We start from the raw sequence: 16,806 nt of genomic DNA, 5'->3' as shown, positions 1-16,806 counted from the left end.
CAGCTGTAATCGCAGCAAAAGGTGGCGCAACAAAGTATTAAGTTAAAGGGGCCGAATAATATTGCACGCCCCACTTTTCAGTGTTTGAATTTCCACAAAAATTTAAAATAACCAATAAATTTTGTTCATCTTCACAATTGTGTCCCACTTGTTGTTGATTCTTCACCAAAAATTTACATTTGGAATCTTTATGTTTGAAGCATGATATGTGGGAAAAGGCTGAAAAGTTCCAGGGGGCCGAATATTTTCGCAAGGCACTGTAGCTTTGTTTCCTTGCAGGCCAGCAAGGGTTAATGTCAGTTTCCATGCTGGCATCTGCTGTGTTGCTGGACAGCTGATGTGGGTGGTGACCACTCCCACCATCCTTTATATAGTCCCCTGACACATCAGCTGACTGTTGGTAATAGAGTTTTTCTCAGCCGATGAGTTGGGAGCTCTCTGGTGTCAGCGTGTATCAGCTGCTTGTCCTGGTTCCGTATCCTTTGCCGTGTGGAGCTTGCAGCAGAAGCTTAAAAGCTAAGTTTCCTTATTCCCTGTCCTTGTCTCTCTTGTGCTTGTCACCACCCCCTGTGTTTTTATCATCTGCAGTGGTGAGGCTAGCTTCCTTGCTGGTCAGTGCACTAGCCAGGGTATAGTGAGGTGACAGCTTGAGTTGAGGTTCTTGATAACGGCAGGGGGAAGGACCCATTTAGGGCGTTAGGGGAGTTTAAGGATAGGCACAGGCTGTGTTAGGCGGTGTCCCATCCCTCGTTCCCTATTGTTAGGGCCTTCCTCCCCCTTTTTCCATCCCGTTGTTGGTGTTTGTTGTGCAGTCTGCTGGTCACAAGTGTCGTGACAGCACTTCATGCTTCCCTCTGCCGACAAGCTTTTTGGAGATGGAAATTTAATTCTCCGACAGGACTTGGCACCTGTCCACACTGCCAAAAGTACCAATACCTGGTTTACACACAGCAGTATCACTGTGCTTGATTGGCAGCAAACTAGTCTGACCTTAACAGAGAATCTATGGAGTATTGTCAAGAGGAAGCTGAGAGACACCAGACCCAACAATGCAGACGAGCTGAAGGCTGCTATCAAAGCATCCTGGGCTTCCATAACCCCTCAGCAGTGCCACAGGCTGATTGCCTCCATGCCTCGCCACATTGATGCAGTAATTGATGCCAAAGGAGCCTGACCAAGTAATGAGGGCATTTACTGATCATACATTTCAGTAGGACAACATTTCAGATTTAAAAAAAAAAATTCAAGCTGGTGTTATAAAGTATTCTAATTTCCTGAGATAATGACTTTGGGGTTTTCATTGGCTGTAAGCCACAATCATCAACATTACCAGAAATAGATTACTCTGTGTGTAATGACTCTATAGAATAGAGGAGATTCATTCACTTTTTGTATTGAAGAACTGAAATAAATTCACTTTTTGATGATTAATTTTGTGAGAAGCTCCTGTATGTATTATATATACACCGCCATCCCCTGTATTTTATATATATATATATATATATATATATATATATATATATAGTACAGACCAAAAGTTTGGACGCACCTTCTCATTCAAAGCGTTTTCTTTATTTTCATGACTATGAATATTGTAGATTCACTCTGAAGGCATCAAAACTATGAATTACCACATGTGGAATTATATAATTAACAAAAAAGTGTGAGACAACTGAAAATACTGTATGTCTTATATTCTAGGTTCTTCAAAGTAGCCACCTTTTGCTTTGATTACTGCTTTGTACACTCTTGGCATTCTCTTGATGAGCTTCAAGAGGTAGTCACCGGAAATGGTTTTCACTTCACAGGTGTGCCTGGTCAGGTTTAATAAGTGGGATTTCTTGCCTTATAAATGAGGTTGGGACCATCAGTTGTGTTGTGCAGAAGTCTGGTGGATACACAGCTGATAGTCCTACTGAATAGACTGTTAGAATTTGTATTATGGCAAGAAAAAAGCAGCTAAGTAAAGAAAAACGAGTGGCCATCATTACTTTAAGAAATGAAGGTCAGTCAGTCCGAAAAATTGGGAAAACTTTGAAAGTGTCCCCAAGTGCAGTGGCAAAAACCATCAAGCGCTAAAAAGAAACTGGCTCACATGAGGACCGCCCCAGGAAAGGAAGACCAAGAGTCACCTCTGCTGCGGAGGATAAGTTCATCCGAGTCATCAGCCTCAGAAATCGCAGGTTAACAGCAGCTCAGATTAGAGACCAGGTCAATGCCACACAGAGTTCTAGCAGCAGACACATCTCTACAACAACTATTAAGAGGAGACTTTGTGCAGCAGGCCTTCATGGTAAAATAGCTGCTAGGAAACCACTGCTAAGGACAGGCCACAAGCAGAAGAGACTTGTTTGGGCTAAAGAACACAAGGAATGGACATTAGACCAGTGGAAATCTGTGCTTTGGTCTGATGAGTCCAAATTTGAGATCTTTCGTTCCAACCACCGTGTCTTTGTGCGACGCAGAAAAGGTGAACGGATGGACTCTACATGCCTGGTTCCCACCGTGAAGCATGGAGGAGGAGGTGTGATGGTGTGGGGGTGCTTTGCTGGTGACACTGTTGGGGATTTATTCAAAATTGAAGGCATACTGAACCAGCATGGCTACCACAGCATCTGGCAGCGGCATGCTATTCCATCCGGTTTGCGTTTAGTTGGACCATCATTTATTTTTCAGCAGGACAATGGCCTCAAACACACCTCCAGGCTGTGTAAGGGCTATCTGACCAAGAAGGAGAGTGATGGGGTGCTACGCTAGACAACCTGGCCTCCACAGTCACCAGACCTGAACCCAATCGAGATGGTTTGGGGTGAGCTGGACCGCAGAGTGAAGGCAAAAGGGTCAACAAGTGCTAAGCATCTCTGGGAACTCCTTCAAGACTGTTGGAAGACCATTTCCGGTGACTACCTCTTGAAGCTCATCAAAAGAATGCCAAGAGTATGCAAAGCAGTAATCAAAGCAAAAGGTGGCTACTTTGAAGAACCTAGAATATAAGACATATTTTCAGTTATTTCACACTTTTTTGTTAATTATATAATTCCACATGTGGTAATTCATAGTTTTGATGCCTTTGATGACTATGAATCTACATAGTCATGAAAATAAAGAAAACTCTTTGAATGAGAAGGTGTGTCCAAACTTTTGGTCTGTACTGTGTGTGTATGTATATATATATATATATATATACGCATACACACACACTCTAGTTTGGTCACCGCCAAGCTTCCAAATAACCCATGAAAGACTGCCGCGACCATTCGTTTATACTGGCCGATTGGACACCCGACGTATCGTAGCTTATGGCTTCAGGGGTGCGGTTTATAGAGCAAGATGAATCAAGTAAGCTATTAAATTTTAAATATTTAATCCTGAAAAGTAGGCAGTGTTTATAAAAATATACAAAAGATGTCCCACAATGGGAGCAAAGCAATATGGTATATACAATTACATGGGATAATGACAGAAAATACTAATTCTGTGTTACAGAAATGTCTCAGCACTTACTGGAGGGAAGAACTCCTTAGAGCAACGAACAGAACTACGGAGCACTGTGTTTTCCAGACCTTTTTATTAGCTCAAGGTTCCACCCACATGCCTCCCCGCAGTGAGCTCATATGGGAGCTGGTCGTGGGATATGCTTGGTCTTTAGAAGGTTATGAAATCCACACATTTCAGGATATCTCCACCCCTGGAGGTTCCAGGGGGGAGAAATTGTTGTCATGCTTCCTATCACAATTTTACCTTTCTATAGAGATGAAACATGGCATGGATAGCATCATTCATCTGCCTGATATTAAGTTGGAGATGTTAGGATGGCCTTACCGTGATGTGAGTGGTTTATGTTTGTCAGTTCACCACAACGCCGAAAAGTTATCTCCCATAAATATTGGATCAATGCAAACCCCAATATTCCATCAAAATACAAAGAAAATATTGCCGCAGCAACAGAAAAATAAAATCTAAAAAAATTATTAACGTCATTAAAACAGCATGTCAAGAAAAACATGGAGGGAAGAAAAAACATTTTCCTTCCCTCCATGTTTTTCATCTTTTGACATGCTGTTTTAGTGATGTTTTAATACCTTTTTTGTATTTAATATTTTTTGTTAGTGCTGCAATTTGTGTTTGGCTTCTGTGCCGGGGACACAGGCCCTGTAGGTTCCATGCATCACCTATGGACTATATGCTACCATGATCCATCCTGGATGAGCTGACAATCGTTTATTCCCAATATTCATCACTGGCTCCAAAGTGTCTGAGATACCTTTGAACAGAGGAAGCATACTTCTTTGCCTCTGAGTATAGGAATCCTAGACTTGGTGCCTGGCTCTCAGCAGATTCCCTACTGTCATTACCTGTTCACAGCAGGACTTCCTACTTCAGTGGAGGTTGAAGTGTTGGCTCTTTTCTTACTTCCCTAGTTATAATTAATCCCTTATGTTCAATGTGAGGGTGATGTGTGCACCCTCTGTAGATGTGTTCATTCATTTTACTAGTTGATCTACGACACACGATGTGAAGCCCCAGGGAGGTCAGCAGGTTGTTTTAATGGATCATCACCCTCGTGCAACGATCTCTGTGGCTGTATCAGCTGGGTCATATGCAGACATATCATTCCTCCTATGTGTGGTGGCATGATGTGGATCTAACTGTATATATGGCCAGGGTCTGGATTAACCCCCTTTCATCATTTTCCCCCACCGTGGGCTAGTAATACCATGTCTTTCTCAGATGTGTGCTTGCAGTAATGAGCTTGAATTATCTCACTGTGTCTGTTTTGTGACACTGAATATCTCTTTTTCTTAGGTAAGGGCTCACCTCACACAAGAGACAGTAAGACACTGGTCTCATTTCCAGTGAAAGCGTCTCACTTCCAGCAATCAGATACAGGTGAGAATAGAAATGGCACCCTCAGACCAGTGGTAGCTCCGCTGCTGGAAGTGGGAAGGTCGGGTAGACTGTCGGACAGAGAGATGCAGTCTCAACAAAAGTTCTTGAGTCGCACTGATCAGTGCATGGATAGGTCATCTCTCATAGAAGATGATTCTGGCCCTGATTCTAGCTCAGATTCCAGCTCTGACTCCAGCTCTGACTCCGAAAATGAAGAAGAGAATAGGAAGGTCACCGATCTACGTGTCAATAAAGGAGACAGCCAAGGAGAACGCAAGGATTGGTCACCATCTTCCCAGAAGTGTTCCTCTAATCCTGGTCACACAAGTCTGGAGAAAGATAGTCGAGTGGCACAAGAGCCAAAAGGCCGAACGGGGTTCAGTGAGGAGAATGCTGAAGATATGCAAGACTTGGCACAAGTGGTGACCGTAGAAGAGAAGGGTCTGCATGCTCCACCCCTACACTCAAAGATGACAATACTTGCATCAGACAAAGTGAAGGCAGTAGATCGGTCAGGGCTTACTGAAGGAGCTGATTTGGATCGGTCAGGGCTTACTGAAGGAGCTGATTTGGATCGGTCAGGGCTTACTGAAGGAGCTGATTTGGATCGGTCAGGGCTTACTGAAGGAGCTGATTCCGAGGATATTGTGATACTGGCAACATTTGAGGAACTGCCCTCAGAAACAGGAGAGACATCAGCTCCTGAGTCCAGTGTGACCCACATTCTATCATCTACATCATCGGAGAAGCTTCCAGCATCGGAGAAGACCGCAGAGCTACAGGAACCATGTGAGGACACTTTGCTTCTTCCCTTTGTTTTCTTCCATCTCCCTCCTATCCAGAAGCTTGCTGCTCAGTTCACATTGTCTATGCCATCGACTTTGCGCCTTGTTCACAGCTTCTGCTTTAAACCTGCTGGGCAGATACTTGGAGGGGTGCTCCTGTCTGATCTTTATTGCTTGCTCCTTACATTTCTCTGTGTAACAATGGCTTATATTCCCCTTAACAGTCTTCCTTGTATTTTCTTTGACATTTTTCGAAGGGGCTAATGTTTCTCCTGCAGAGGTATGACAGGATCATTGAGGAGGATATATGGTAGTAAGGCCAAGTGTGGTGGCTTCTCTGTCTGCTTCTAAATGACACTGTGGTCTGACGTTACAGAGCCAGGGGCTTCACCAGTCAACAGTGTATATACGGTAGTATCCATGATGGTCGCAGTCTCAAGGCAAAATTGTGATGACTAAGTCATCTCAGAAACAGCAGGTCCTGTGTGGTTACCCTCTATATATGGCAGGTCTTGTTGGATGTTCCCAGTAGGCGGAGGATCTTCTGAGGTGTTTTGAGTAGATGGCTTGTCTTGTGGGATATTACCAGGATGTGGTGGTTAATACATTTCAAAAGTGGCAACAAGTGAAAAGGTTATTGGAGCCCAAGTGTTGGCTACCAGCCCCAGTCCCATAGAAGTCACTGAACTTAAATGTACTGCTGGCTATGATAGAACAGGCTTAGTGTCGCAGCTATGATAGAAGGTACTTAGAATATGCGGAGCGTCGTAGCTATGACAGAAAGGTACCTGGACACGCGGAGCATCGTAGCTATGACTGAAAGGCGTCAGGACATTCATTGCGTCACTTCTTTCTGTATGGGTTCTGATGGTTCTGAGTAGCAAATTGACTTCTCTCCACCATGAAAATATATAACAGTACTGTAGGCAAGTGATTTTCAGAGAAGATATTCTGCTGTATGAGTCTTCTGCTGGCATCATGTGGATGTAACGCCTACCTGAGCGGTGTTCGGTTCCCCCTTCATGGCACCAGATCCCCTAATTGCTGTGCTAGGATAATGGTTGTTCAAAAATGGATTGGGGAACATGGGAAAGAGATCAAGGGATACTTGTCTCCAAATTCCTCAGATCACAGTTCAATCGAGGATTTGTGCTGAAAAGTGTTGGCTTTATACAGACCTCACCGAGTAAAGCACCGTATCCACTGAGAGCAAGTTATGGTAAGGAAGCTCTGTTGATGAAGCTTTGCTGTTCTCGACACTTTGGCCCCGTGCAGAGCAGAAGTTTACAGCGCTCACTGCTCACGATACATCTAAGTTAAGGGACACATCAAGCTTTTAACCCTGCTGTTCTGTTCGGTCAAAAATGACCGTTTTTGAACTTTGATATTTTTTAAAAAATTCATTATGCGGTTCTGAAACTTGTGGTTACTTCTATTTTCCTAATTTGAGGGGTTCTTTCTAAGGGTACTTTTTTTTTTTTTTTTGGTTTAGTTTTTGCGCCACATTTTTTTTTACACTTGTACTGTTCCGGTCAAAAATGACCGCATAGCATTTTATGCTAATTTCAGCCATTTTTTGAGTAAAACAAATGAGTTATTATTTCTTTTGAGACTACTTATTGCATCTACTATTGTTTATGAAGTAAACAGTTGCTTTAGGTGCAGATTTACACATGCTTTCAGTACAAACCATACGCATTGGCTTTCAGTACAGTTCTGTGCAATTTTTTTTCTCTGTATGTTATTTACCCTGCTTTTCCTCTAAAAATTAAAAAAAAATCAGTTGTCAGTTGTTTTTTTTTAATTTTTTTTTATTATTTTTACTATTTTTTTCAAAAGTTTGCATGCATTTTATACTATAGTTAATTTTAGTTATAGTTGTTATAGTTGTTGTAGTAGTTGTTTTAGTTAGTTAAGCTCAAATTTGTAATTTCTGTGCAGAATTCAATAAGCCCTTGTAACCATTATAAACACAAAATAAATAAAAAAATTGAGTTTTTTTACGTATTTTTTTTTTTATAATGACCAACCATGTTCACATACAGTATAATAATGCAACAGGTATTCAAAAAAAATTTTTTAAGTAGCTAAAACAGCATTTTAATAGGTCCGGTTAAAAATGACCGGAGCAGTACAAGTGTATAGTGGAAACGAACAGAACAGCAGGGTTAAACAATCTCCTGCTTTCTGGTGAAGATGTGTGCAGATACTGTAACAGACTGTGAGTGCAGCCTCAAGGTCCCGTCTGATAGAAGCATCTCTTGGACACAGGAGGGTCTACCACATGAGTTGCGGAGGGCCAACATTTATTTCTCTGCCTCCACTGCAGTCCAATAAGAGATTTCTGAAGTTGGGCAATCTGGAGACGTTCTGTTTCAGGACTTTCCTGTGAAGTACTGATGGTTCCTCAGACCTGAACTTCTGGCCACAAATCATTTTCTTCACAAAGTTCATTTCTCTTCTTGGGTCCTAGAGTAATGGAGCTAAATATTCTACACTACATGTCTAAGGTTTGGACACACCTGTTCAATGGTTTTTCTTGTTCTTACTGAAAGTCACATATTGTAGATTCAGACTGAAGGCAACAAAACCACAAAGGAATGTATGGAAACAAGTGAGGAAAAAACCAATGTTTTATGCCTCAGATTCCGCAACTAACAACAGTTTACTCTGACCGTTTCGCACCCTCATCATTCCCTCAGCTCCATCAGGTGGTCACCTGGAATTGCTTCCAATAAACAGGTTGCCTAATCAAAAATTAATTCATGGATTCCTCAGTAGATAATTGCTGCTGTCGAGTGTGTTTGCAAAGGCAGTTATGGTGCAGAGCTTATTCCACACCTAGTCTGACCCAGACTATGGCAAGAAACACTCAACTACGAGGAAAAGAGTTTCATCATTACTGCAAGACCTGAAGGTAAGTCTGGGAAATTGCGAGAACCTCAAATGCAGTCATGACAACAATTGCCATGATGAGATCAATAACGACCTTTGATGCGGAGGATGAATTCATCAGTTTCCAGTCTCAGAAACAACATAATGACCTTCCATAACAGCCCTCATAAATGGTGCACAGAAAAAAGAAGGGAACCTGTCAGTAGGAGCGTTCCTTCTAAGCAGTCTGTATGGGCATGTGGTCATAGACCGCTGAATGAGATGACGACCTTGATATCTTATTACAGAAAAAAAAAAACACATTTTCTTTGCTTTTCAATGAGCTGCTATGATCTATAGCACAGATTTGCATGGGAATCTGCCTTCAGAGATTATTGTAGATGACAGGGGCATCATCATTGTGAGACATGTAGATCTAGAGAGTGAGCTGTCCATCATTTCATGTCCCTACTGGTAATGCACACGTTCATTTACAATAAGCTTTGGAGGACAATTCTCTTTCTGGCAGATCTTAACGGCTCATTTACACATTAAAATGTGGATTCCTCTGGAAGTAGACATCAGGTCACAGGTATCACGGTATCATTTAATTCAATGTCCTATGACCTCCATGCCCAGGAGAGACGATCCCACTGACTGATTCTCTTTAAGTACTCGACACAGTGCCTCAATGTCAGCTTTCCAGATGAGACTACAAGAGTCAATTGATGGTAGAATTTCTGCATCCTATCCAGTGCTGAGGACTGCTAACAAGTATAACACAAAGACGACATGAGATCAGTGAAAATCTGTACTGCAGTGTGATGAGTCAAAACTTGGGATTTTTGATACCAGGCGCCATGTCTGTCAGATGAGTGTATGGTTTCCACAGGTGTGTTGCCACCATGAAGCATGGAGGAGAGGTGTAATGATGTGGAGTGTGCTTTGCTGGTAACATAGTAACATAGTAATTAAGGTTGAAGGAAGACTTTAAGTCCATCTAGTTCAACCCATATCCTGTCCTAACTTGCCCTAACATGTTGATCCAGAGGAAGACAAAAAAAACCCATGTGGCAACAGTAAGCTTCACATTGGGGAAAAAAATTCCTTCCTGACTCCACATACGGCAATCAGACTAGCTCCCTGGATCAACGCAATATTAAGGAAACTAGTGTATATACCCTGTAATATTATACTTTTCAAGAAAGGCATCCAGTCCCTTCTTAAATTTTAGTAGGGAATCACTCATTACAACATCATATGGCAGAGAGTTCCATAGTCTCACTGCTCTTACAGTAAAGAATCCGCGTCTGTGAGTATGCTTAAACCTTCTTTCCTCCAGACGTAGAGGATGCCCCCTTGTCCCCGTCACAGGTCTAAGAGTAAAAAGATCATTAGAAAGGTCTTTGTATTGTCCCCGCATATATTTATACATTGTAATAAGATCATCCCTAAAAATAACCCCAAGTGTAATAACCTGTCTTGGTATTGCAGACCCCCCAGTTCCCTAATAACCTTGGTCGCTCTTCTCTGCACCCGCTCCAGTTCAGCTATGTCTTTCTTATACACCGGAGACCAGAACTGTACACAGTATTCTAAGTGTGGTCGCACTAGTGACTTATATAGAGGTAACATTATGTTCTCCTCATGAGCATCTATGCCTCTTTTAATGCATCCCATTATTTTATTTGCCTTTGCAGCAGCTGCCTGACACTGGCCACTAAATGTGAGTTTGTCGTCCACCCATACACCCAGGTCTTTTTCAGTGACAGTTTTGCCCAGTGTTTTACAATTAAGCACATAATTATACATCTTGTTCGTTCTACCCAAGTGCATGACCTTACATTTATCCCCATTAAAGCTCATTTGCCATTTATCAGCCCAAGCTTCTAGTTTACATAAATCCTCCTGTAATATAAAATTGTCCTCCTCTGTATTGATTACCCTGCAGAGTTTAGTGTCATCTGCAAATATTGAAATTCTACTCTCTATGCCCCCTACAAGGTCATTAATAAATATGTTAAAAAGAAGCGGGCCCAATACTGACCCCTGTGGTACCCCACTGCTAACCGTGACCCAGTCCGAGTGTGCTCCATTAATAAGCACCCTTTGTTTCCTATCCCTGAGCCAGCTCTTAACCCACCTACACATATTTTCCCCTATCCCCATTGTTCTCATTTTATGTATCAACCTTTTGTGTGGCTCCGTATCAAAAGCTTTTGAAAAGTCCATGTACACCACATCCACTGCATTCCCTTGGTCCAGTCCGGAACTTACCTCTCGATAAAAGCTTATCAGATTAGTCTGACAGGAACGGTCCCTTGTAAACCTATGTTGATATTGGGTCATAAGGTTATTCTTCTCCAGATACTCCAGTATAGTATCTTTTAGAAAACCCTCCAGGATTTTACCCACAGTTGAAGTTAAACTCACTGGCCTATAATTTCCAAGTTCAGTTTTTGTCCCTTTTTGAATATTGGCACCACATTTGCTATACGCCAGTCCTGTGGTACAGACCCTGTTATTATGGAATCTTTAAAGATTATAAATAATGGTCTATCTATGACTGTGCTTAATTCCTGCAGTACTCGGGGGTGTATCCCATCCGGGCCTGGGGATTTGTCAATTTTAGTGATTTTTAGACGCCGCCGTACTTCCTGCTGGGTTAAGCAGGTGACATTTAATGGACAATTTTTATCCCTGATCATGTTATCCGTCATGGGATTTTCTTGTGTAAACACTGTCGAAAAAAAGTCATTTGGCATATTGGCTTTTTCCTCATCCACCATTTCACCCTGACTATTTTTAAGGGGGCCAACACTATCATTTTTTAGCTTCTTACTATTTATGTAGTTAAAGAATATTTTGGGATTATTTTTACTTTCTCTGGCAATGAGTCTCTCTGTCTCAATCTTTGCTGTTTTGATTTGCTTTTTACAGAATTATTTAATCTTCTGTATTTAGTTAATGCTTCATCACTACCTACTTGCTTTAATTCTCTAAATGCTTTATTTTTGTCCCTTATTGCGCCCCTTACAGCTCTATTTAGCCATAGTGGTTTCTTCCTATTTCTCGCATGTTTATTCCCATACGGTATATATTGTGCACAGCTCCTATTCAGGAGGATAATAAACGTCTCCCATTGTCTTTGTGTATTTTTATGTCTCAGGATATCGTCCCAGTTATTGCACCAAGATCATCTCTCATCCGTTGGAAATTTGCTTTCCTGAAGTTTAGTGTCCTTGTAACCCCTCTACTACACATCTTATTACAGGACACCTGAACACTTATTATCTTGTGATCACTATTACCCAAGTGACCCCCAACCCTTATATCTGATCTGCGGTCTGGCCTGTTGGTTAATATTAGGTCTAGCAGTGCCCCCCCTCTTGTTGGGTCCTGAACCAGTTGTGAAAGGTGATTGTCTCTCATAGTTGTCAGACACCTATCACCTTTGCTGGAGCTGCAGGTTTCTGTTCCCCAATGTATTTCAGGGTAGGTGAAGTCCCCCATAATAATGACTTCTCCTTGAGTCGCTGCTTCATCTATTTGCTTTATGAGGATATTCTCTGTAGCTTCCATTATTTTTGGAGACTTATAACAAACCCCTATCAGTAATGTATTATTTTTCCCCCCTCCCCTTATCTCCCCCCACATTGACTCTACATTTTCATTAGATTCATATATATTATCACGCAGGATGGGTTTTAAGGATGATTTTACATATAAACACACGCCTCCCCCTCGCTTATTTGTTCGGTCATTTCTGAACAGACTATAGCCCTGTAAATTATCCGCCCGGTCACGGCTCTCGTCCGGCCATGTCTCAGATATCCCCACCATGTCAGAATTATGCTCCAACAACATTAACTCCAATTCCTCCATTTTGTTGGCAAGGCTTCTGGCATTAGTATACATGCACTTTATGTATCTCTCTGTACCTCTATTCTTAAATTATTAACTGTTCTAACCCCACCCCCCATGCCACCCCCACCCCCAATGTCATTATTTGTGCCCAGGTCTCTAGCTACACTGTCTTCCCCTCCTATAAAAGGAATACCCTCCCCCCCGTCCCTAGTTTAAACACTCCTCCAACCTTCTAGCCATTTTCTCCCCCAGCACAGCTGCTCCCTCCCCATTGAGGTGCAGCCCGTCCCTAGCGTAGAACCTGTAGCCAACTGAGAAGTCGGCCCAGTTCTGCAGGAACCCAAACCCCTCCTTCCTACACCAATTCCTGAGCCACTTATTAACCTCCCTAATCTCCCGTTGCCTCTCTGTTGTGGCACGTGGTACAGGAAGTATTTCTGAAAATACCACCTTGGAGGTCCTTGCTTTAAGCTTGCAGCCTAATTCCCTGAAATCATCTTTAAGGACCTTCCACCTACCTCTAACTTTGTCATTTGTGCCAATGTGCACCATGACCGCTGGATCCTCACCAGCCCCTCCCAGTAATCTGTCAGCCCGATCAGCGATGTGTCGGACTCGAGCGCCAGGTAGGCAGCACACCGTTCGACGATCCCTGTCTTTGTGACAGATTGCCCTATCTGTTCCCCTAATAATTGAGTCTCCCACTACCAGAACCTGTCTGGCCTGCCCTGCTCTCCTATTTCCCCCCTTACTGGAGCAGACACTCCTCCGGCTTTCAGAGGACATGCCTTGCTGCAGCAGTGCTACTCCTGCACTAACACTCCCCTCATCTGCCAACTTAGCAAACTTATTGGGGTGTGCAAGATCAGGACTAGCCTCCCTGGTGCTCTTCCCTCTACCCCGCCTTCTAACTGTCACCCAGCTAGCTGCCTCACTGTCCTGCAGCTCCAACCTAGCATCCCCCCCTCATTTATCCCATTGAGCGTCTGCTCAGTGAGCAGAAGACTCCTTTCCATATTGTCTATGGACCTCAGTGTTGCCAGCTGCACATTTAGATCCAGAATCTGGGCTTCCAAATGCACAACGTGCTCACATCTCGCACAGCAGTATGCACCCTCCACCGGCTGTTCAAGGATTTCATACATGCGGCATGACGTGCACTGGATGGCATTGGCAATAGTGGAGCACATCCTAATGGGGATTGCACCAGACAATAAGATAAGCAAAAATAAATAAAAAGTATTAATAAAATATAACAGCAATTCAGTAATACCTCCCTTGGAAACTCCCTGAATCCAAAGTCACTGAATCTCAAGTCACACACTTACCACAGTTCGCACTTACGCTCAGGTCACACTCAGCTCGGGCAGAAGATTTAAAAGATTTTTTTTTTTTTTTTCCCCTTTTACCAGCACACCACCTTGCTGCTCAATGCACTTCCAAAAGGAGTTAAGCCCCAACCAGCTGCCCCTTATAAACCCTTAATTACTGTATGAACTCCCACCCTTAATTAACCCCTTGTGAATATAGTTACACCTCAAGATTTAAATGCAATATAGTTAACCCTTAAAAACACAGATAGTAAAATAAGAGATTAAAGATTAGAGAGAAAAAAAAAATAGATTTAAACAAGCCCCCCAAAAATTGGACAGGTAGAAAGCACTCAGCAACCTACAATTCAGCAACTCACACAGGTATTTGTTATAGGTTTTCCAAACACCTCTTCACTGAATCTCAAGTCACACACTTTCCACAGCTCGCACTTACGCTCAGGTCACACTCAGCTCGTTCACACTCGCTCAGGCAGAAGATTTAAAAGATTTTTTTTTTCTTTCCCCCTTTTACCAGCACACCACCTTGCTGCTCAATGCACTTCCAAAAGGTAACACACTTGATGGTTTGTTCTATACCCAGCTCTGCGACCACAGTGTTTGGCAGCAACCGCCATCCGTCTGGTCTTCGCTTAGTGGCACTATCGTGTGTTGTAGAGTACAAAGACCCAAAACACGTGTCCAGGCTATATAAAGAGCTGTGTGATCAAAGAGGAGAGAGGCTGAGTCTGATGCTATGGCCTTCACAATCTCCCAAACCCCATGCAAGTGGGGTGGTTTGGGATGATTTGGATACAGAATGATGACAAAGCAATCAACAAGTGCTCAGCACCTCTGGGTCCTCCTCCACAACTGTTGGAAGCCATTCCAAAGTGACTGAGAGAAGATAAGAGGGAATAAAGCCATCAGCAGAGTAAAAGGGAGGACTTAGTGGATATCTAAGGCTTGGTACTTCCTTGCTTTTTTCCAACACATTTCTTTTTTCCATATAAGTTCCTTTATATTTTCCGACTGAAGGTTGCAGAACTATAATTTCCACATTCCAAATAGTATCAAAGAAAAACCATTGTATGAACATAGGTGTCCAAACTTTTGAATGGAACTGCATCTAATATCTAATCCAGTCTTGTAAAGCTGGTTATGTGCATGATGATTCTGACATAGACACGGTGTGAAGTGTGATGGTATGGGTATTTCTGTGCGGAGTATCACGTGCAATGATGACTTTATAAGCAAGGGTGGGACATTGCCTGAGCAATGATGTGCTACAAGTCCCCACTACAGGGAACAGTTAACTAGCTGCAAAGTCAGATGCTTACCCTTCATCTTGAAGGTCGTTGATGTCAGCGAGACATTTCTTGTCTCCCTATTTCTGCAGGGTTTTGACTCCATAATTTAGGTAACCATTAATGGTGATGTTGAGTAGGAGACAATAATTGTTTTGCTTTCAGTGACCTTGTTCTACATGTGCCACTAAGATGTAGCGATGAGTGCGCCATGATGGATACCATTTTATATCTGATTGCAGTCACTGGAGAGGCGGTGGGGAGCAGCTTACCTTATGTTTTTGATTCCTTCTTGATTTCTTAATCCTTGTGGTCTGTTACCTTTCCTTTTTACAATCACTGTCTTCTCTTGCAGATTTACCCCTGGAGCCTTGTGTTGCCCCCAAGGAGCCATTTGATAACACAAAATACCAGAATTTGCAGCATTTTTCCTACACACCCTTCACCTTTGTAGATGTGGATGTGGAGCTGGCGAAGCTTCGTCTCCCACAGCCGTCATCGGGTCGTCCTTCACCTCGTCATTGAGACCTGATTGTTTAAAAAGAATAATCTCTGTATATGTAATGCTTTGTCCTGACCTTCTCATCTGTGTTTTTCTGCACACCATTCCTGGGAACAATTACAAGTCAACAGCTTTTTATAGTCCTACACTTATGTGCATGTCACTAGCACAAGTTCCTATGGTGCCTGGAAATCAAGATGACAGAAAATCAAGGAAATGGTGACTGGAAATAAAGGCTTAACAAGAGGCGGTGTTGCATTGTATGTTAGGAAAGCGTATATCTCCACAGAGATCCAAGCTTCAGACACTGGTAGATCTGTAGAAACTTGGAAGGAATACAAGGAGAGAATTACAGAAAGGACACTGTTGTAGGTGTTTACTATAGGTCACCTGGGCAGATTGAAGACATGGATGAACACTTTTTACATCACATGTCTTTGTTCTCAAACAAGTACAACATAGTGATCATGGGAGATTTTAACTATCCAGATATTTGTTGGGAATCTCAGGCAAAATTAATGGGTCCAGAATATTCTTATTGTCTCTCGACAACTTTATCTTTCAAAAGGTAGACAAGAGGATCTGCCATGTTGGACTTAATTGTTACCAACAAGGTGAAAATGGTGGTGGGGAATTTAGGAGGCAGCGATCATGCTATCCTCGAATTTTGTATTACAAGAGGAGGAAGACCAGTGAGGACTTAGATTCTAAGGTTGGATTTCAGAAAGGCAGAATTTACTGGACTCAGAAAGAGGGTAGGAAAGGTCCAATGGCCGGATGTTCTAAAGGACAGAAATGTCTAAGAAAGGTGGGAGATTTTACTAAATGAAATTCTCACCGCACAATCGGTAGCAATCCCAAAAAGAAGGAAGAATTGCATTTTAAGAGACCAGGGTGGATGAACACAGAACCTAATCACTTGTTAAAACGGGAATAAAATGTACATGAAATGGAAAGAGGGGGCATATCTAAAGAATATAATGTTGTCTGCCGGGAATGCAGGGCGAGAGTTAGAAGAGGTAAGCCAGTAATGAAGTGAGGCTTGTAAAGAAGACTAAAAGTAGTAAAAAAAGCATTTGGTGGGTATGTCAAAAGAAAAGCCAAAGATGCTATTATGCAATTTTTACAGGATGAAAAGGGTTAAGTGGTCATAAATGATGTTGAGAAGCCGAACTTTTAAATTCCTATTTTACATCTGTGATCTCTAAGAAAGCAAATGTAACATCAACTGATCTTCACAGTGCCAGCGAAGGAAGAAAAGAATCCACTTT

The 16,806-nt window shown here is 42.4% G+C and overlaps 1 protein-coding gene across 7 annotated transcripts in view; it reads left to right on the top strand.

The window, feature by feature from the left end:
* NDUFV3 (NADH:ubiquinone oxidoreductase subunit V3) overlaps positions 1-15,781 on the top strand; it is a 71,473-nt gene extending 55,692 nt beyond the window's left edge. For 6 of the 7 annotated variants that reach the window (XM_073564702.1, XM_073564698.1, XM_073564700.1 and 3 more), the window contains exons 3-4: positions 4,807-4,890; positions 15,389-15,781. In XM_073564702.1, coding sequence (XP_073420803.1) covers positions 4,807-4,890; positions 15,389-15,558 — 254 coding nt within the window. In that variant the 3' untranslated portion in view covers positions 15,559-15,781. The other variant, XM_073564697.1, reaches the window with a different exon arrangement.
* The last annotated feature ends 1,025 nt before the right edge of the window (positions 15,782-16,806 follow it).

This window comes from Dendrobates tinctorius, unplaced genomic scaffold (genome assembly GCF_039654945.1).
Source record: "Dendrobates tinctorius isolate UK_male_01 unplaced genomic scaffold, ASM3965494v1 ptg000475l, whole genome shotgun sequence".
Lineage (NCBI taxonomy): Eukaryota > Metazoa > Chordata > Amphibia > Anura > Dendrobatidae > Dendrobates > Dendrobates tinctorius.
This window is presented reverse-complemented; position numbering and strand designations above follow the sequence as displayed.